Source organism: Engystomops pustulosus, chromosome 7 (genome assembly GCF_040894005.1).
Source record: "Engystomops pustulosus chromosome 7, aEngPut4.maternal, whole genome shotgun sequence".
NCBI classification, from domain to species: domain Eukaryota; kingdom Metazoa; phylum Chordata; class Amphibia; order Anura; family Leptodactylidae; genus Engystomops; species Engystomops pustulosus.
The window spans coordinates 184,201,766-184,222,984 of NC_092417.1; the positions used below are offsets into that span (position 1 = coordinate 184,201,766).

The following is a 21,219-nucleotide window of genomic DNA, read 5'->3' on the forward strand; positions in this document are numbered from 1 at the left end:
ACCCTGTATTATCTGCTGTACAGTGCACTGCCTCTATATACTACACAGCCCTGTATTATCTGCTGTACAGTACACTGCCTCTATATACTACACACCCTGTATTATCTGCTGTACAGTGCACTGCCTCTATATACTACACACCCTGTATTATCTGCTGTACAGTACACTGCCTCTATATACTACACAGCCTGTATTATCTGCTGTACAGCGCACTGCCTCTATATACTACACAGCCCTGTATTATCTGCTGTACAGTGCACTGCCTCTATATACTACACAGCCCTGTATTATCTGCTATATAGTGCACTGCCTCTATATACTACACACCCTGTATTATCTGCTGTACAGTGCACTGCCTCTATATACTACACACCCTGTATTATCTGCTGTACAGTGCACTGCCTCTATATACTACACACCCTGTATTATCTGCTGTACAGTGCACTGCCTCTATATACTGCACACCCTGTATTATCTGCTGTACAGCGCACTGCCTCTATATACTACACACCCTGTATTATCTGCTGTACAGCGCACTGCCTCTATATACTACACACCCCTGTATTATCTGCTATACAGTGCACTGCCTCTATATACTACACAGCCTGTATTATCTGCTGTACAGCACACTGCCTCTATATACTACACAGCCCTGTATTATCTGCTGTACAGTGCACTGCCTCTATATACTACACACCCTGTATTATCTGCTGTACAGTGCACTGCCTCTATATACTACACAGCCCTGTATTATCTGCTGTACAGTGCACTGCCTCTATATACTACACAGCCTGTATTATCTGCTGTACAGTGCACTGCCTCTATATACTACACACCCTGTATTATCTGCTGTACAGTGCACTGCCTCTATATACTACACACCCTGTATTATCTGCTGTACAGTGCACTGCCTCTATATACTACACACCCTGTATTATCTGCTGTACAGTGCACTGCCTCTATATACTACACAGCCCTGTATTATCTGCTGTACAGTGCACTGCCTCTATATACTACACAGCCTGTATTATCTGCTGTACAGTGCACTGCCTCTATATACTACACACCCTGTATTATCTGCTGTACAGTGCACTGCCTCTATATACTACACACCCTGTATTATCTGCTATACAGTGCACTGCCTCTATATACTACACACCCTGTATTATCTGCTGTACAGTGCACTGCCTCTATATACTACACAGCCCTGTATTATCTGCTGTACAGTGCACTGCCTCTATATACTACACAGCCCTGTATTATCTGCTGTACAGTGCACTGCCTCTATATACTACACACCCTGTATTATCTGCTGTACAGTACACTGCCTCTATATACTACACACCCTGTATTATCTGCTGTACAGTGCACTGCCTCTATATACTACACACCCTGTATTATCTGCTGTACAGTGCACTGCCTCTATATACTACACACCCTGTATTATCTGCTGTACAGTGCACTGCCTCTATATACTACACAGCCCTGTATTATCTGCTGTACAGCGCACTGCCTCTATATACTACACACCCTGTATTATCTGCTGTACAGCACACTGCCTCTATATACTACACAGCCTGTATTATCTGCTGTACAGTACACTGCCTCTATATACTACACACCCTGTATTATCTGCTGTACAGTGCACTGCCTCTATATACTACACACCCTGTATTATCTGCTGTACAGTGCACTGCCTCTATATAATACACACCCTGTATTATCTGCTGTACAGTGCACTGCCTCTATATACTACACACCCTGTATTATCTGCTGTACAGTGCACTGCCTCTATATACTACACAGCCCTGTATTATCTGCTGTACAGTGCACTGCCTCTATATACTACACACCCTGTATTATCTGCTGTACAGTGCACTGCCTCTATATACTACACACCCTGTATTATCTGCTGTACAGTGCACTGCCTCTATATACTACACAGCCCTGTATTATCTGCTGTACAGCGCACTGCCTCTATATACTACACACCCTGTATTATCTGCTGTACAGCGCACTGCCTCTATATACTACACACCCTGTATTATCTGCTGTACAGTGCATTGCCTCTATATACTACACACCCTGTATTATCTGCTGTACAGTGCACTGCCTCTATATACTACACACCCCTGTATTATCTGCTGTACAGTGCACTGCCTCTATATACTACACACCCTGTATTATCTGCTGTACACTGCACTGCCTCTATATACTACACACCCTGTATTATCTGCTGTACAGTGCACTGCCTCTATATACTACACAGCCCTGTATTATCTGCTGTACAGTGCACTGCCTCTATATACTACACACCCTGTATTATCTGCTGTACAGCGCACTGCCTCTATATACTACACACCCTGTATTATCTGCTGTACAGCGCACTGCCTCTATATACTACACACCCTGTATTATCTGCTGTACAGTGCAATGCCTCTATATACTACACACCCTGTATTATCTGCTGTACAGTGCACTGCCTCTATATACTACACACCCTGTATTATCTGCTGTACAGTGCACTGCCTCTATATACTACACACCCTGTATTATCTGCTGTACAGTGCACTGCCTCTATATACTACACACCCTGTATTATCTGCTGTACAGTGCACTGCCTCTATATACTACACACCCTGTATTATCTGCTGTACAGTGCACTGCCTCTATATACTACACACCCTGTATTATCTGCTGTACAGTGCACTGCCTCTATATACTACACAGCCTGTATTATCTGCTATACAGTGCACTGCCTCTATATACTACACAGCCTGTATTATCTGCTGTACAGTACACTGCCTCTATATACTACACAGCCTGTATTATCTGCTGTACAGTGCACTGCCTCTATATACTACACAGCCCTGTATTATCTGCTGTACAGTGCACTGCCTCTATATACTACACACCCTGTATTATCTGCTGTACAGTGCACTGCCTCTATATACTACACACCCTGTATTATCTGCTGTACAGCGCACTGCCTCTATATACTACACACCCTGTATTATCTGCTGTACAGTGCACTGCCTCTATATACTACACACCCTGTATTATCTGCTGTACAGCGCACTGCCTCTATATACTACACAGCCCTGCATTATCTGCTGTACAGTGCACTGCCTCTATATACTACACAGCCCTGTATTATCTGCTGTACAGTGCACTGCCTCTATATACTACACACCCTGTATTATCTGCTGTACAGTGCACTGCCTCTATATACTACACAGCCCTGTATTATCTGCTGTACAGTGCACTGCCTCTATATACTACACACCCTGTATTATCTGCTGTACAGTGCACTGCCTCTATATACTACACAGCCCTGTATTATCTGCTATACAGTGCACTGCCTCTATATACTACACACCCTGTATTATCTGCTGTACAGTGCACTGCCTCTATATACTACACACCCTGTATTATCTGCTGTACAGTGCACTGCCTCTATACACTACACACCCTGTATTATCTGCTGTACAGTGCACTGCCTCTATATACTACACACCCTGTATTATCTGCTGTACAGTGCACTGCCTCTATATACTACACACCCTGTATTATCTGCTGTACAGCGCACTGCCTCTATATACTACACACCCTGTATTATCTGCTATACAGTGCGCTGCCTCTATATACTACACACCCTGTATTATCTGCTGTACAGTGCACTGCCTCTATATACTACACACCCTGTATTATCTGCTGTACAGCGCACTGCCTCTATATACTACACAGCCCTGTGTTATCTGCTGTACAGTGCACTGCCTCTATATACTACACACCCTGTATTATCTGCTGTACAGTGCACTGCCTCTATATACTACACAGCCCTGTATTATCTGCTGTACAATGCACTGCCTCTATATACTACACAGCCCTGTATTATCTGCTGTACAGTGCACTGCCTCTATATACTACACAGCCCTGTATTATCTGCTGTACAGTGCACTGCCTCTATATACTACACACCCTGTATTATCTGCTGTACAGTGCACTGCCTCTATATACTACACAGCCCTGTATTATCTGCTGTACAGTGCACTGCCTCTATATACTACACAGCCCTGTATTATCTGCTGTACAATGCACTGCCTCTATATACTACACAGCCCTGTATTATCTGCTGTACAGCGCACTGCCTCTATATACTACACAGCCCTGTATTATCTGCTGTACAGCGCACTGCCTTTATATACTACACACCCTGTATTATCTGCTGTACAGCGCACTGCCTCTATATACTACACACCCTGTATTATCTGCTGTACAGTGCACTGCCTCTATATACTACACACCCTGTATTATCTGCTGTACAGTGCACTGCCTCTATATACTACACAGCCCTGTATTATCTGCTGTACAGTGCACTGCCTTTATATACTACACACCCTGTATTATCTGCTGTACAGCGCACTGCCTCTATATACTACACACCCTGTATTATCTGCTGTACAGTGCACTGCCTCTATATACTACACAGCCTGTATTATCTGCTATACAGTGCACTGCCTCTATATACTACACAGCCTGTATTATCTGCTGTACAGTACACTGCCTCTATATACTACACAGCCTGTATTATCTGCTGTACAGTGCACTGCCTCTATATACTACACAGCCCTGTATTATCTGCTGTACAGTGCACTGCCTCTATATACTACACACCCTGTATTATCTGCTGTACAGTGCACTGCCTCTATATACTACACACCCTGTATTATCTGCTGTACAGTGCACTGCCTCTATATACTACACACCCTGTATTATCTGCTGTACAGCGCACTGCCTCTATATACTACACAGCCCTGTGTTATCTGCTGTACAGTGCACTGCCTCTATATACTACACACCCTGTATTATCTGCTGTACAGTGCACTGCCTCTATATACTACACAGCCCTGTATTATCTGCTGTACAATGCACTGCCTCTATATACTACACAGCCCTGTATTATCTGCTGTACAGTGCACTGCCTCTATATACTACACAGCCCTGTATTATCTGCTGTACAGTGCACTGCCTCTATATACTACACACCCTGTATTATCTGCTGTACAGTGCACTGCCTCTATATACTACACAGCCCTGTATTATCTGCTGTACAGTGCACTGCCTCTATATACTACACAGCCCTGTATTATCTGCTGTACAATGCACTGCCTCTATATACTACACAGCCCTGTATTATCTGCTGTACAGCGCACTGCCTCTATATACTACACAGCCCTGTATTATCTGCTGTACAGTGCACTGCCTTTATATACTACACACCCTGTATTATCTGCTGTACAGCGCACTGCCTCTATATACTACACACCCTGTATTATCTGCTGTACAGTGCACTGCCTCTATATACTACACACCCTGTATTATCTGCTGTACAGTGCACTGCCTCTATATACTACACAGCCCTGTATTATCTGCTGTACAGTGCACTGCCTTTATATACTACACACCCTGTATTATCTGCTGTACAGCGCACTGCCTCTATATACTACACACCCTGTATTATCTGCTGTACAGTGCACTGCCTCTATATACTACACACCCTGTATTATCTGCTGTACAGTGCACTGCCTCTATATACTACACAGCCCTGTATTATCTGCTGTACAGTGCACTGCCTCTATATACTACACACCCCTGTATTATCTGCTGTACAGTGCACTGCCTCTATATACTACACACCCCTGTATTATCTGCTGTACAGTGCACTGCCTCTATATACTACACAGCCTGTATTATCTGCTGTACAGTGCACTGCCTCTATATACTACACACCCTGTATTATCTGCTGTACAGTGCACTGCCTCTATATACTACACACCCTGTATTATCTGCTGTACAGCGCACTGCCTCTATATACTACACAGCCATGTATTATCTGCTGTACAGTGCACTGCCTCTATATACTACACACCCTGTATTATCTGCTGTACAGTGCACTGCCTCTATATACTACACAGCCCTGTATTATCTGCTGTACAGTGCACTGCCTCTATATACTGCACACCCTGTATTATCTGCTGTACAGTGCACTGCCTCTGTATACTACACACCCTGTATTATCTGCTGTACAGTGCACTGCCTCTATATACTACACACCCTGTATTATCTGCTGTACAGTGCACTGCCTCTATATACTACACACCCTGTATTATCTGCTGTACAGTGCACTGCCTCTATATACTACACACCCTGTATTATCTGCTGTACAGTGCACTGCCTCTATATACTACACACCCTGTATTATCTGCTGTACAGTGCACTGCCTCTATATACTACACAGCCCTGTATTATCTGCTGTACAGTACACTGCCTCTATATACTACACACCCTGTATTATCTGCTGTACAGTGCACTGCCTCTATATACTACACACCCTGTATTATCTGCTGTACAGTGCACTGCCTCTATATACTACACAGCCCTGTATTATCTGCTGTACAGGGCACTGCCTCTCCTGGTGTGGCTACAACATCTGGTCCTGGCAGTGAGTATAATATATAACATTATTTTTGGCGCTGATCGCTCCGTTATCCGCAGAGATTCCCGTCGCCTCTTCCCTCCTCACTGATAAATCAGGATAAAGTGGAATCACTCATTGCTAAACCAATTACGTTGATCCTGAATCCCCCCCCTTCCCTCTCCCGGGGGGCGGCCGCGTCCCATCCATCACCGTAACCGGATTATTGCTCCTCTCAGCGCCCCCTGTAATCAGGTTATGTGTGAGGTGAATCCCCGTCCTGTGAGACGCCTCCATCCCCACCGCGGCCCCGATCCCAGCAGTACCCGCCCCTCGCTGTCATTTCTCGCCACAGGGGGGGGGTGATGGGGGGGGGGTCACATTGGGGCCAAATTCTATTAGCGACGTAATTAACCTGACGGGATAATCAAGACTAACAACAGAGCCGCGAGCGGCCGCGGCACGGACCAGCAAACCCCAGGGGGAGGGGGGCCCGGGGCCCCCAGGGGCCAAAATTGGGGGGAGAGTCTGAGGGATCCCCAGAAAATAGCACAGCCCCCCCTGTAGTAAGCAGCTTGATAGGAGCCCCCCTCCCTGCAACCCCACCAGGGGGCATCGCTTCAGCGCATTAACTAATGAACTCGGGAGTCGGGGACTTACCTGCGGTGCGTTGGTGGCCACCAGGAAGGCGTTGGTGCGGCCGGGGTGGTCGTAGTCGTGCATAGCGGCCGCCACGTACAGCGCCATCAGCTCCAGGGCCGGGATATTGGCCGCCAGGCAGCCGTAAGCGTCATCCGAAATCTGACAACTCCTCGAGGACAAGTACATGTGACCGACCCCGCTGTCCACCTCTGCAGGGGAGAGGAAGAGTGAGACCCCAAACATTCACTCTACAGGGGTCCCCCCTCCTCCCCCCAGTGTCCCTCTACAGGGGTCCCCCCTCCTCCCCCCAGTGTCACCCTACAGGGGTCCCCCCTCCTCCCCCCAGTGTCACCCTACAGGGGTCCCCCCTCTCCCCCCAGTGTCACCCTACAGGGGTCCCCCCTCTCCCCCCAGTGTCACCCTACAGGGGTCCCCCCCCCCTCCCCACCCAGTGTCACCCTACAGGGGTCCCCCCTCTCCCCCCAGTGTCACCCTACAGGGGTCCCCCCTCTCCCCCCAGTGTCACCCTACAGGGGTCCCCCCTCTCCCCCCAGTGTCACCCTACAGGGGTCCCCCCTCTCCCCCCAGTGTCACCCTACAGGGGTCCCCCCTCTCCCCCCAGTGTCACCCTACAGGGGTCCCCCCTCTCCCCCCAGTGTCACCCTACAGGGGTCCCCCCTCTCCCCCCAGTGTCACCCTACAGGGGTCCCCCCTCTCCCCCCAGTGTCACCCTACAGGGGTCCCCCCTCTCCCCCCAGTGTCCCTCTACAGGGGTCCCCCCCCCCAGGGGCCCTCTACAGGGGTCCCCCCCCCCAGGGGCCCTCTACAGGGGTCCCCCCCCCCAGGGGCCCTCTACAGGGGTCCCCCCCCCCCCCAGGGGCCCTCTACAGGGGTCCCCCCCCCAGTGTCCCTCTACAGGGGTCCCCCCTCCCCCAGTGTCACTCTACAGGGGTCCCCCCTCCCCCAGTGTCACTCTACAGGGGTCCCCCCCTCCCCAAGTGTCACTCTACAGGGGTCCCCCCCCCAGTGTCCCTCTACAGGGGTCCCCCCCCCCCCAAGTGTCACTCTACAGGGGTCCCCCCCCCAGTGTCCCTCTACAGGGGTCCCCCCCTCCCCCCTAGTGTCCCTTTAAAGGGGTCCCCCCCAGTGTCACCCTACAGGGGTCCCCCCCCCAGTCTCACCCTACAGGGGTCCCCCCCGATTGTTACTCTACAGGGGTCCTCCCCTCAGTGCGTGACCATCCCATGGTGTAAGTCCCCCCACTATTCTGGGGGTGGTTCCGGGGGACACATCTGGGCCCGGTCCCCCCCCACCCTCCAGCCCCCACTATTCTGGGGATGGTTCCGGGTGACACGTCTGGGCCCGGTCCCCCCCCACTATTAGGGTGATGGTTCCGGGGGACACATCTGGGCCCGGTCCCCCCCACACTATTCGGGTGATGGTTCCGGGGGACACGTCTGGGCCCGGTCCCCCCCACACTATTCGGGTGATGGTTCCGGGGGACACGTCTGGGCCCGGTCCCGGTTCTGGCTCCACACTGTTGGGATATTTTTAGTCCTGGACGTTTAATTTCCTAATTATGTAAAGAATTATGATCCTGATGCGCCGCAGGAGCCGGCAAAGTGCTGACTGCAGCAGAGGAGACGCCAATCCATTATCCCCAAATACAGCAGGAATTAACCCCCCGGGGCCCGGCCGCAGAGCTCACACTCACAGGGGTCACCTACCTGCCTCCTCGCCAGACAACTCCTGGAATCCCGGAACGGGTCGCGTGGTCAGGAACCAGACGGCGTGCAGGACGTCCGTGGCGTGAGTGCGATTGTGGTCTGTAAGAGAAGCGCGGAGGTCAGGACCCCCAGGACCCCCACATCACACAGCCTCCCCCCGCATCGCACTCACATGGAATGTCCCGGTAGCCACTTTCCAGCGCTCGGAAGAAATTTCGGAATTCTCGTTCAGGTATTTTGAATATTTCAAACAAACTTGTATCGTAGAACAATGTGAATGAGACCTGCGGGAGACAGGGGGACAGCATGAGAGCTGCGTACCCGAAGCGAGGGATGAGACGGCAGGAGAGCTGCGTACCCGAAACGGGGGATGAGACGGCAGGAGAGCTGCGTACCCGAAACGGGGGATGAGACGGCAGGAGAGCTGCGTACCCAGAACGAGGGATGAGACGGCAGGAGAGCTGCGTACCTGAAACGGGGGATGAGACGGCATGAGAGCTGCGTACCCAGAGCGAGGGATGAGACGCCATGATAGCTGCGTACACGAAACGGGAGACGAGACGGCAGGAGAGCTGCGTACCCAGAGCGAGGGATGAGACGGCACGAGAGCTGCGTACCCAGAGCGAGGGATGAGACGGCAGGAGAGCTGCGTACCCAGAGCGAGGGATGAGACGGCACGAGAGCTGCGTACCCAGAGCGAGGGATGAGACGCCAGGAGAGCTGCGTACCCAGAGCGAGGGATGAGACGCCATGAGAGCTGCGTACCCAGAGCGAGGGATGAGACGGCAGGAGAGCTGCGTACCCAGAGCGAGGGATGAGACGGCAGGAGAGCTGCGTACCCAGAGCGAGGGATGAGACGCCACGAGAGCTGCATACACAGAGCGAGGGATGAGACGGCAGGAGAGCTGCGTACCCACAGCGAGGGATGAGACGCCACGAGAGCTGCGTACCCAGAGCGAGGGATGAGGCGCCACGAGAGCTGCGTACCCAGAGCGAGGGATGAGACGGCAGGAGAGCTGCGTACCCAGAGCGAGGGATGAGACGCCAGGAGAGCTGCGTACCCAGAGCGAGGGATGAGACGCCAGGAGAGCTGCATACCCAGAGCGAGGGATGAGACGCCATGAGAGCTGCGTACCCAGAGCGAGGAAGACGGCATGAGAGCTGCGTACCCAGAGCGAGGGATGAGACGCCAGGAGAGCTGCGTACCCACAGCGGGGGATGAGACGCCACGAGAGCTGTGTACACAGAGCGAGGGATGAGACGGCAGGAGAGCTGCGTAACCAGAGCGAGGGATGAGACGGCAGGAGAGCTGCGTAACCAGAGCGAGGGATGAGACGGCAGGAGAGCTGCGTACCCAGAGCGAGGGATGAGACGGCATGAGAGCTGCATACACAGAGCGAGGGATGAGACGGCAGGAGAGCTGCGTACCCAGAGCGAGGGATGAGACGGCAGGAGAGCTGTGTACCCAGAGCGAGGGATGAGACGGCAGGAGAGCTGCGTAACCAGAGCGAGGGATGAGACGGCAGGAGAGCTGCGTACCCACAGCGAGGGATGAGACGCCACGAGAGCTGCATACACAGAGCGAGGGATGAGACGGCAGGAGAGCTGCGTACCCAGAGCGAGGGATGAGACGCCACGAGAGCTGCGTACCCAGAGCGAGGGATGAGACGCCACGAGAGCTGCGTACCCAGAGCGAGGGATGAGACGCCAGGAGAGCTGCGTACCCAGAGCGAGGAAGACGGCAGGAGAGCTGCGTACCCAGAGCGAGGGATGAGACAGCAGGAGAGCTGCGTACCCAGAGCGAGGGATGAGACGCCACGAGAGCTGCGTACCCAGAGCGAGGGATGAGACGGCAGGAGAGCTGCATACACAGAGCGAAGGAAGAGACGCCATGAGAGCTGCGTACCCAGAGCAAGGGATGAGACGGCAGGAGAGCTGCGTACCCAGAGCGAGGGATGAGACGCCATGAGAGCTGCATACACAGAGCGGGGGATGAGACGCCACGAGAGCTGCATACACAGAGCGAGGGATGAGACGCCACGAGAGCTGCATACACAGAGCGAGGGATGAGACGCCACGAGAGCTGCGTACCCAGAGCGAGGGATGAGACGGCAGGAGAGCTGCGTACCCAGAGCGAGGGATGAGACGCCACGAGAGCTGCGTACCCAGAGCGAGGGATGAGAAGCCACGAGAGCTGCGTACCCAGAGCGAGGGATGAGACGCCAGGAGAGCTGCGTACCCAGAGCGAGGGATGAGACACCATGAGAGCTGCGTACCCAGAGCGAGGGATGAGTCACCATGAGAGCTGCGTACCCAGAGCGAGGAAGACGGCATGAGAGCTGCGTACCCAGAGCGAGGGATGAGACGGCAGGAGAGCTGCGTACCCAGAGCGAGGGATGAGACGCCACGAGAGCTGCGTACCTAGAGCGAGGGATGAGACGCCATGAGAGCTGCGTACCCAGAGCGAGGGATGAGACGGCAGGAGAGCTGCGTACCCAGAGCGAGGGATGAGACGCCACGAGAGCTGCGTACCCAGAGCGAGGGATGAGACGCCATGAGAGCTGCGTACCCAGAGCGAGGGATGAGACGCCACGAGAGCTGCGTACCCAGAGCGAGGAATTAGACGGCAGGAGAGCTGCGTACCCAGAGCGAGGGATGAGACGGCAGGAGAGCTGCGTACCCAGAGCGAGAGCTGCCGTCTCATCCCTCGCTCTGGGTACACAGCTCTCATGGCGTCTCATCCCTCGCTCTGGGTACGCAGCTCTCCTGGCGTCTCATCCCTCGCTCTGGGTACGCAGCTCTCCTGCCGTCTCATCCCTCGCTCTGGGTACGCAGCTCTCCTGCCGTCTCATCCCTCGCTCTGGGTACGCAGCTCTCGTGGCGTCTCATCCCTCGCTCTGGGTACGCAGCTCTCGTGGCGTCTCATCCCTCGCTCTGGGTACGCAGCTCTCCTGCCGTCTCATCCCTCGCTCTGGGTACGCAGCTCTCCTGCCGTCTCATCCCTCGCTCTGGGTACACAGCTCTCCTGCCGTCTCATCCCTCGCTCTGGGTACGCAGCTCTCCTGCTGTCTCATCCCTCGCTCTGGGTACGCAGCTCTCCTGGCGTCTCATCCCTCGCTCTGGGTACGCAGCTCTCGTGGCGTCTCATCCCTCGCTCTGGGTACGCAGCTCTCGTGGCGTCTCATCCCTCGCTCTGTGTATGCAGCTCTCATGGCGTCTCATCCCTCGCTCTGGGTACGCAGCTCTCCTGCCGTCTCATCCCTCGCTCTGGGTACGCAGCTCTCCTGGCGTCTCATCCCTCGCTCTGGGTACGCAGCTCTCGTGGCGTCTCATTCCTCGCTCTGGGTACGCAGCTCTCGTGGCGTCTCATCCCTCGCTCTGGGTATGCAGCTCTCCTGCCGTCTCATCCCTCGCTCTGGGTACGCAGCTCTCCTGCCGTCTCATCCCTCGCTCTGGGTACGCAGCTCTCCTGCCGTCTCATCCCTCGCTCTGGGTACGCAGCTCTCCTGCCGTCTCATCCCTCGCTCTGGGTACGCAGCTCTCCTGGCGTCTCATCCCTCGCTCTGGGTACGCAGCTCTCCTGGCGTCTCATCCCTCGCTCTGGGTATGCAGCTCTCGTGGCGTCTCATCCCTCGCTCTGGGTACGCAGCTCTCCTGGCGTCTCATCCCTCGCTCTGGGTACGCAGCTCTCCTGCCGTCTCATCCCTCGCTCTGGGTACGCAGCTCTCGTGGCGTCTCATCCCTCGCTCTGGGTACGCAGCTCTCCTGGCGTCTCATCCCTCGCTCTGGGTACGCAGCTCTCCTGGCGTCTCATCCCTCGCTCTAGGTACGCAGCTCTCATGGCGTCTCATCCCTCGCTCTGGGTACGCAGCTCTCGTGGCGTCTCATCCCTCGCTCTGGGTACGCAGCTCTCCTGCCGTCTCATCCCCCATGACTTGGCTGTATCCTGGAAGGACCCGCGGTTACTCATTCCTCTTTCGGAGCGATGATCTCAGTCTTACACTTTGGCAGTCGCTTCGTTAGACAATTCAGGAGAAAACCGTTTTATGGGAGGAGAAGTCGCCAAAAACGTGAAGTCATCATGAAAAGTCGTCAGAGCGAGAGGAGCCGGAGCCGCCAGGAGATCCATAACCGCCAGCGCCGGCACCCCACATTCATCATGTCTGAACGAGGCAACGCGGGGTTAATAGGAGAGCGGGGGAGGGGCGCATCACTACATGGGGTGGAGGGGCAGGGGGCGGGGCATCTACCTGGCTGAGGATCCGCCCACATTTCCCTCCCGTTTTCTCCATAAGATCAAAGATGGGAAAATTCCAATTATCCATTTTCTGCAGTAACTGGTCCTGATCCTCCAGAGCCGCCTCCTCCTCCTCCATCTGCCGGGGACACAAGAGCAGCGTCACACGGGGGCCACACAGACCCCAAAACACCTCAAACACTCAGCTGTAAGAAACCTGGGCCTGGATGCAGACCGTAGACCTCACTCCTGCCCTGACACATTGTAACGAGTCACCAGCGCTTGCCTCTGGCAGCGGGGGCTCCGGCCGGGGCTCCTCATCCTCCGGGAGGGTCTTGCAGTCGCTCTGCCGCCGCTTTTCCTGCGTCCGGTCTGTTAAGTGCAAAGGATCGTCCTGAACGCTGGGATTGTCACCTGAAAGACACAAAGCAACCAATCAGACGCGGGCGACACACTGTAACGACTCCACACAGACAAATATGGTGGATCCCCGATGGCTCCAACACAGAAGGTCCACAAAGACCTCGCTGAGAGCCACTAGTCAGGTCTGATCATTAATCACCACTTATTATCACCTAATTAATATTCGTGATCACGGATTATTATCCTGCAGCTTCTCTCCGGGGGGTCAGTATAATATCAGGTCAGAGGTCAGAGGTTAGATATTAGTAACCAATCGCTGTCACTATTCACATCAAGGAGTCAAAGTTACTAAATGTTCATTTGGGGTTGAAAGTTTTGTATCTTTTTTGTTTCGCCCTCATTTCCCTCTGATCCCCGGGTCCTGCACCTCCAGCTCTGCCGCATCTCACACCGGGGTGACAAGTTATAATGACACGAGCGCCCCCCCGACATGTGGAGCCCTCAGGGGTCCCCGAGACTAAATCCCCTCCGGATACACGACGCCCCGAGAGAAGCCGCAGGATAACAATCACCTACAACAGGAAAGTAATAAGAGAAGACCAATGGGTTTCAGTGAGGGCTTTGTGGGCCCAATAAATGGCGCCACCCACGACCACCCTCCAGACACCGCACGACCCCCCACCCCTCCAGCACACTGGCGCTGCTCCCCCATCCAGCTCACCATCGGCGACCACCAACCCCCCCCCCCCCACCACCACCAGCGCAGCGGAACACCCCCCCCCCTGCAACCACCTGGTTTGTGCGGCTGTTTCTCAGCTCCGGGGTTGGCGCCGTCCAGAGATTCAAAGTTTGAAGTAGATTTTAAAATCTTGTGATCACAACTACAAGGAGGAACAAGAAGATCAATCTACAAGACACTGAAACTCACCGAAACCCCCCCCTCCCTCCTCCTGCAATGTGCCCCCTCCCTCCTCCTGCAATGTGCCCCGGCCGGCCCCTCCCTCCTCCTGCAATGTGCCCCGGCCGGCCCCTCCCTCCTCCTGCAATGTGCCCCGGCAGCCCCCTCCCTCCTCCTGCAATGTGCCCGGGCCGCCCCCTCCCTCCTCCTGCAATGTGCCCCCTCCTCCGTCCTCCTGCAATGTCCCCGGGCCGGCCCCTTCCTCCTCCTGCAATGTGCCCCCTCCCTCCTCCTGCAATGTGCCCCGGCCGCCCCCTCCCTCCTCCTGCAATGTGCCCCGGCCGGCCCCTCCCTCCTCCTGCAATGTGCCCCGGCCGCCCCCTCCCTCCTCCTGCAATGTGCCCCGGCCGACCCCTCCCTCCTCCTGCAATGTGCCCCGGCCGGCCCCTCCCTCCTCCTGCAATGTGCCCCGGCCGGCCCCTCCCTCCTCCTGTAATGTGCCCGGGCTGCCCCCTCCCTCCTCCTGCAATGTGCCCCGGCCGGCCCCTCCCTCCTCCTGCAGTGTGACCGGGCCGCCCCCTCCCTCCTCCTGCAGTGTGACCGGGCCGCCCCCTCCCTCCTCCTGCAGTGTGACCGGGCCGCCCCCTCCCTCCTCCTGCAATGTGCCCGGGCCGCCCCCTCCCTCCTCCTGCAGTGTGACCGGGCCGCCCCCTCCCTCCTCCTGCAGTGTGACCGGGCCGCCCCCTCCCTCCTCCTGCAATGTGAGGATGCACTTCTGTGGGGAGGGGCCTCTCTGGGCTCCTCTAGTCCCTGCCGGAGCTGCACTCACCTGTGACACGTATGGCTTATGGATGGTCGGAGCGGGGAGTCCTGAGCGCTGAGCGGGTGTCCTGCAGCTTTGTGTAACGTGACACTCGGTTTGGTGAGAAAATCGGCCGTGTCCGGGAACTCGACAGGCGAGCGGCCGAAGGGGAGCTGACGGGGCTCAGACTGGGAGAGGTACCTGGGAGACAGCCAGACCACCAGGGCTCATAACAGAGAAGCGGACGTACCAGCGCCATGACATGTGACACACTGTGCCGCTCACCAGCTCTCCGCGCGCCCAAGTGCGGGGTCAGGGTCACCGACGACGACCTCTGCTTTGGTATAGTCAGCAGGTTGGAGATGTAGGGTCCATTGGGGTAAGATCCTTGGCTACAAAGTAACAAGAAGGAAATAATGAGGGTGCACAGCGGGGTCGTGTAGCAGAGCTCATCCTGCGCTCAGAGCCAGGGACTCTGCTGCCACCTGCTGCTCAGTGTGCAGTACTGCGGCTCACCTTGAGGCACTGTAATCCGGATGCGTTCGCTTGCCGTTGCTTCGTTCCCACCGAGATGCGGCCAGCTCCATGGGGGGCAGACCAGATGCCCCAGAGCTCCGGCGCAGCTGAGGGGTGGGCAGGCTGCTGCGGCTGTTCAGGCCCTGGAGAGGAAGGACAAGAAAGGATCATTCTGCCGGCTGACACCAGGGAGAATAGCACAGCTGTAAAGTCACTGGTCGCCCGGGACTTACCTTGTGAAACTTCCTCTCGCCCTTGTCCATGGCATCGTCCACCTCTGCGCAGGGGTAGAAGCCGGGGAAGGGGGTGAAGGGGTTAACCTTGGGTCTGCAGGAGCCGGAGAAGGTCCCCATGAGGCTGCTGATGCTGCGCAGCGAGGAGACCACCTGCGGGGACAAGGAGGGGTCCACCAGCAGCTCCGACACCATGTTACGGGCTTCATTCAGCACAGAGAGGTCCACACCGCTCCCGCCACCGGCGTTCTGCAACCAGAGAGACAGTCAGGACCTCCCAAGCACGCGCCGCACCCCAGGGGTCAGGACCTCCCAAGCACGCGCTGCACCCCAGGGGTCAGGACCTCCCAAGCACGCGCCGCACCCCAGGGGTCAGGACCTCCCAAGCACGCGCCGCACCCCAGGGGTCAGGACCTCCCAAGCACGCGCCGCACCCCAGGGGTCAGGACCTCCCGGCATGCGCCGCACCCCAGGGGTCAGGACCTCCCAAGCACGCGCCGCACCCCAGGGGTCAGGACCTCCCAAGCACGCGCCGCACCCCAGGGGTCAGGACCTCCCAAGCACGCGCCGCACCCCAGGGGTCAGGACCTCCCAAGCACGCGCCGCACCCCAGGGGTCAGGACCTCCCAAGCACGCGCCGCACCCCAGGGGTCAGGACCTCCCAAGCACGCGCCGCACCCCAGGGGTCAGGACCTCCCAAGCACGCGCCGCACCCCAGGGGTTAGGACCTCCCAAGCACGCGCCGCACCCCAGGGGTCAGGACCTCCCAAGCACGCGCCGCACCCCAGGGGTCAGGACCTCCCAAGCACGCGCCGCACCCCAGGGGTCAGGACCTCCCGGCATGCGCTGCACCCCAGGGGTTAGGACCTCCCAAGCACGCGCCGCACCCCAGGGGTCACTACTCACCTGGTATTGGGGTTTGTACCACTGTTTGAAGTCCCAATCCCAAAGAATCATCTGAAAAGAGAAAAACACAAAAAATTTAGAAAAATTAATTTAAAAACCTGACATGAAGGAAATCAGACAACGGGACGAGCAGGAAACCCCAAATATTCACCCGGGGAGGAGGCGCCCCAAATTACATTCAACACCAAGGGGGATACCCAGCTTTCCTGCAGGACTGCTCTCTCATTACACTGGGGGGATACCCAGCTTTCCTGCAGGACTGCTCTCTCATTACACTGGGGGGGGGGGGGATACCCAGCTTTCCTGCAGGACTGCACTCTCATTACACTGGGGGGAGGGGGATACCCAGCTTTCCTGCAGGACTGCTCTCTCATTACACTGGGGGGAGGAGTACCCAGCTTTCCTGCAGTACTGCTCTCTCATTACACTGGGGGGGGGGTACCCAGCTTTCCTGCAGGACTGCTCTCTCATTACACTGGGGGGGGTACCCAGCTTTCCTGCAGGACTGCTCTCTCATTACACTGGGGGGGGGGGGTACCCAGCTTTCCTGCAGGACTGCTCTCTCATTACACTGGGGGGGGGGGGTACCCAGCTTTGCTGCAGGACTGCTCTCTCATTACACTGGGGGGGGGTACCCAGCTTTCCTGCAGGACTGCTCTCTCATTACACTGGGGGGGGGGGGGGGGGTACCCAGCTTTCCTGCAGGACTGCTCTCTCATTACACTGGGGGGGGGGGTACCCAGCTTTCCTGCAGGACTGCTCTCATTACACTGGGGGGGGGGGGATACCCAGCTTTCCTGCAGGACTGCTCTCTCATTACACTGGGGGGGTACCCAGCTTTCCTGCAGGACTGCTCTCTCATTACACTGGGGGGGGGGATACCCAGCTTTCCTGCAGGACTGCTCTCTCATTACACTGGGGGGGGTACCCAGCTTTCCTGCAGGACTGCTCTGTCATTACACTGGGGGGGGGGGGATACCCAGCTTTCCTGCAGGACTGCTCTCTCATTACACTGGGGGGGGGGATACCCAGCTTTCCTGCAGGACTGCTCTCTCATTACACTGGGGGGGTACCCAGCTTTCCTGCAGGACTGCTCTGTCATTACACTGGGGGGGGATACCCAGCTTTCCTGCAGGACTGCTCTCTCATTACACTGGGGGGGGGGGGGTACCCAGCTTTCCTGCAGGACTGCTCTCTCATTACACTGGGGGGGGGGGATACCCAGCTTTCCTGCAGGACTGCTCTCTCATTACACTGGGGGGGTACCCAGCTTTCCTGCAGGACTGCTCTGTCATTACACTGGGGGGGGGGGGGGATACCCAGCTTTCCTGCAGGACTGCTCTCTCATTACACTGGGGGGGGGGATACCCAGCTTTCCTGCAGGACTGCTCTCTCATTACACTGGGGGGGGGGGATACCCAGCTTTCCTGCAGGACTGCTCTCTCATTACACTGGGGGGGTACCCAGCTTTCCTGCAGGACTGCTCTGTCATTACACTGGGGGGGGGGGGGATACCCAGCTTTCCTGCAGGACTGCTCTCTCATTACACTGGGGGGGGGTACCCAGCTTTCCTGCAGGACTTCTCTCTCATTACACTGGGGGGGGGGATACCCAGCTTTCCTGCAGGACTGCTCTGTCATTACACTGGGGGGGGTACCCAGCTTTCCTGCAGGACTGCTCTCTCATTACACTGGGGGGGGGGGTACCCAGCTTTCCTGCAGGACTGCTCTCTCATTACACTGGGGGGGGGGGGATACCCAGCTTTCCTGCAGGACTGCTCTCTCATTACACTGGGGGGGGGGGTACCCAGCTTTCCTGCAGGACTGCTCTCTCATTACACTGGGGGGGGGGATACCCAGCTTTCCTGCAGGACTGCTCTGTCATTACACTGGGGGGGGGGGGGGGTACCCAGCTTTCCTGCAGGACTGCTCTGTCATTACACTGGGGGGGGGGTACCCAGCTTTCCTGCAGGACTGCTCTCTCATTACACTGGGGGGGGGGTACCCAGCTTTCCTGCAGGACTGCTCTCTCATTACACTGGGGGGGGGATACCCAGCTTTCCTGCAGGACTGCTCTCTCATTACTGGAGGATGAGGCTGAGCTGGTGGAGGCTCAGTTCCGGCTGGTGACCACTAGATGGCAGCGCAGGGCTATCAGATGAGACTGTGGCAGAGATCTCAGCCTGTCCTGGCCCCAGGAGCTGACACTCACCAGCGCTTCCCCTATTCTCACAGCTGGACCATGGAAATATCACATCTTACTCCTGGTCCCCCCCCCCCCCCCCCCGATTACTGTGGAAACGGCAGCAGTGCAGCAAGGAAGAGGTTAAAACCAACCTGCCCGGAGCTGGGGTCACACAAAGCCCCCCCGAGGAGCTAAACTGTGGGGTCAGAGCCCCAGCAAGAACCTCAAAATAACCCCTAGAATTCCAATCTACAGAAACGAGTCCAGGATCCCCCGAAGTTGTCAGCACCTGTGATATGGGTCGGAGTCAGGGACCCCCTCTGCCACAGATCTGCCTGGGTGACCCCCCTCTGCCACAGATCTGCCTGGGTGACCCCCGGGGGACCCCCCTCTGCCACAGATCTGCCTGGGTGACCCCCGGGGGACCCCCCTCTGCCACAGATCTGCCTGGGTGACCCCCGGGGGACCCCCCTCTGCCACAGATCTGCCTGGGTGACCCCCGGGGGACCCCCCTCTGCCACAGATCTGCCTGGGTGACCCCCGGGGGACCCCCCTCTGCCACAGATCTGCCTTGGTGACCCCCGGGGGACCCCCCTCTGCCACAGATCTGCCTGGGTGACCCCCGGGGGACCCCCTCTGCCACAGATCTGCCTTGGTGACCCCCGGGGGACCCCCCTCTGCCACAGATCTGCCTTGGTGACCCCCGGGGGACCCCCCTCTGCCACAGATCTGCCTTGGTGACCCCCGGGGGACCCCCCTCTGCCACAGATCTGCCTGGGTGACCCCCGGGGGACCCCCCTCTGCCACAGATCTGCCTGGGTGACCCCCGGGGGACCCCCCTCTGCCACAGATCTCCTTTGGTCTGATGCAGATGAGACGTCGCCGCGGTCAGACACGAGCGGAGGACACGGGATTCTCCATGGAGACCACACAATGCAAACAATGAGACACCATAGCAACCACGAGTACAGACACAGAGTGAGGGAAAGCCATCACCGCCCAACACATCCTGCACCCCAAAAGAGGCCTTGCTACATGTGCACCCCAACACTCAAACACCAGAGAAAGATGGGGCTCAGGAGCTACAACCCCTCTAGTACATGTAGGGTCAGCGATCCCTCTACCTGCTCACCCTACAGATCCTACACACAGGACTGTGTGCTGTGAGAGGGGAGGAGGGGATGGAGATGCAGCTCTCTCCTTATGTCTGGGACTATGTGCTGTGAGAGGGGAGGAGGGGGATGGAGATGCAGGTCTCTCCTCATGTCTGGGACTGTGTGCTGCGAGAGGGGAGGAGGGGGAGGGAGATGCAGGTCTCTCCTTATGTCTGGGACTGTGCGCTGTGAGAAGGGAGGGAGATGCAGGGAGATCTCTCATGTCTGGGACTGTGTGCTGTGAGAGGGGAGGAGGGGGATGGAGATGCAGGTCTCTCCTTATGTCTGGGACTGTGTGCTGTGAGAGGGGAGGAGGGGGATGGAGATGCAGGTCTCTCCTTATGTCTGGGACTGTGTGCTGTGAGAGGGGAGGAGGGGGATGGAGATGCAGGTCTCTCCTTATGTCTGGGACTGTGTGCTGTGAGAGGGGAGGAGGGGGATGGAGATGCAGGTCTCTCCTTATATCTGGGACTGTGTGCTGCGAGAGGGGAGGAGGGGGATGGAGATGCAGCTCTCTCCTTATGTCTGGGACTATGTGCTGTGAGAGGGGAGGGAGATGCAGGTCTCTCCTCATGTCTGGGACTGTGTGCTGTGAGAGGGGAGGAGGGGATGGAGATGCAGCTCTCTCCTTATGTCTGGGACTGTGTGCTGTGAGAGGGGAGGAGGGGGATGGAGATGCAGCTCTCTCCTTATGTCTGGGACTATGTGCTGTGAGAGGGGAGGAGGGGGATGGAGATGCAGGTCTCTCCTCATGTCTGGGACTGTGTGCTGCGAGAGGGGAGGAGGGGGAGGGAGATGCAGGTCTCTCCTTATGTCTGGGACTGTGCGCTGTGAGAAGGGAGGGAGATGCAGGGAGATCTCTCATGTCTGGGACTGTGTGCTGTGAGAGGGGAGGAGGGGGAAGGAGATGCAGGTCTCTCCTTATGTCTGGGACTGTGTGCTGTGAGAGGGGAGGAGGGGGATGGAGATGCAGGTCTCTCCTTATGTCTGGGACTGTGTGCTGTGAGAGGGGAGGAGGGGGATGGAGATGCAGGTCTCTCCTTATGTCTGGGACTGTGTGCTGTGAGAGGGGAGAGGGG

The 21,219-nt window shown here is 56.5% G+C and overlaps 1 protein-coding gene across 1 annotated transcript in view; it reads right to left on the reverse strand.

The window, feature by feature from the left end:
* PDE3B (phosphodiesterase 3B) overlaps positions 1-21,219 on the reverse strand; it is a 110,507-nt gene that overhangs the window by 11,240 nt on the left and 78,048 nt on the right. Inside the window, 12 exon segments of the mRNA XM_072119183.1 lie at positions 7,139-7,329; positions 8,848-8,946; positions 9,020-9,131; positions 13,098-13,223; positions 13,371-13,498; positions 14,240-14,328; positions 15,175-15,310; positions 15,313-15,348; positions 15,433-15,539; positions 15,664-15,806; positions 15,897-16,145; positions 16,803-16,853. Coding sequence (XP_071975284.1) covers positions 7,139-7,329; positions 8,848-8,946; positions 9,020-9,131; positions 13,098-13,223; positions 13,371-13,498; positions 14,240-14,328; positions 15,175-15,310; positions 15,313-15,348; positions 15,433-15,539; positions 15,664-15,806; positions 15,897-16,145; positions 16,803-16,853 — 1,467 coding nt within the window.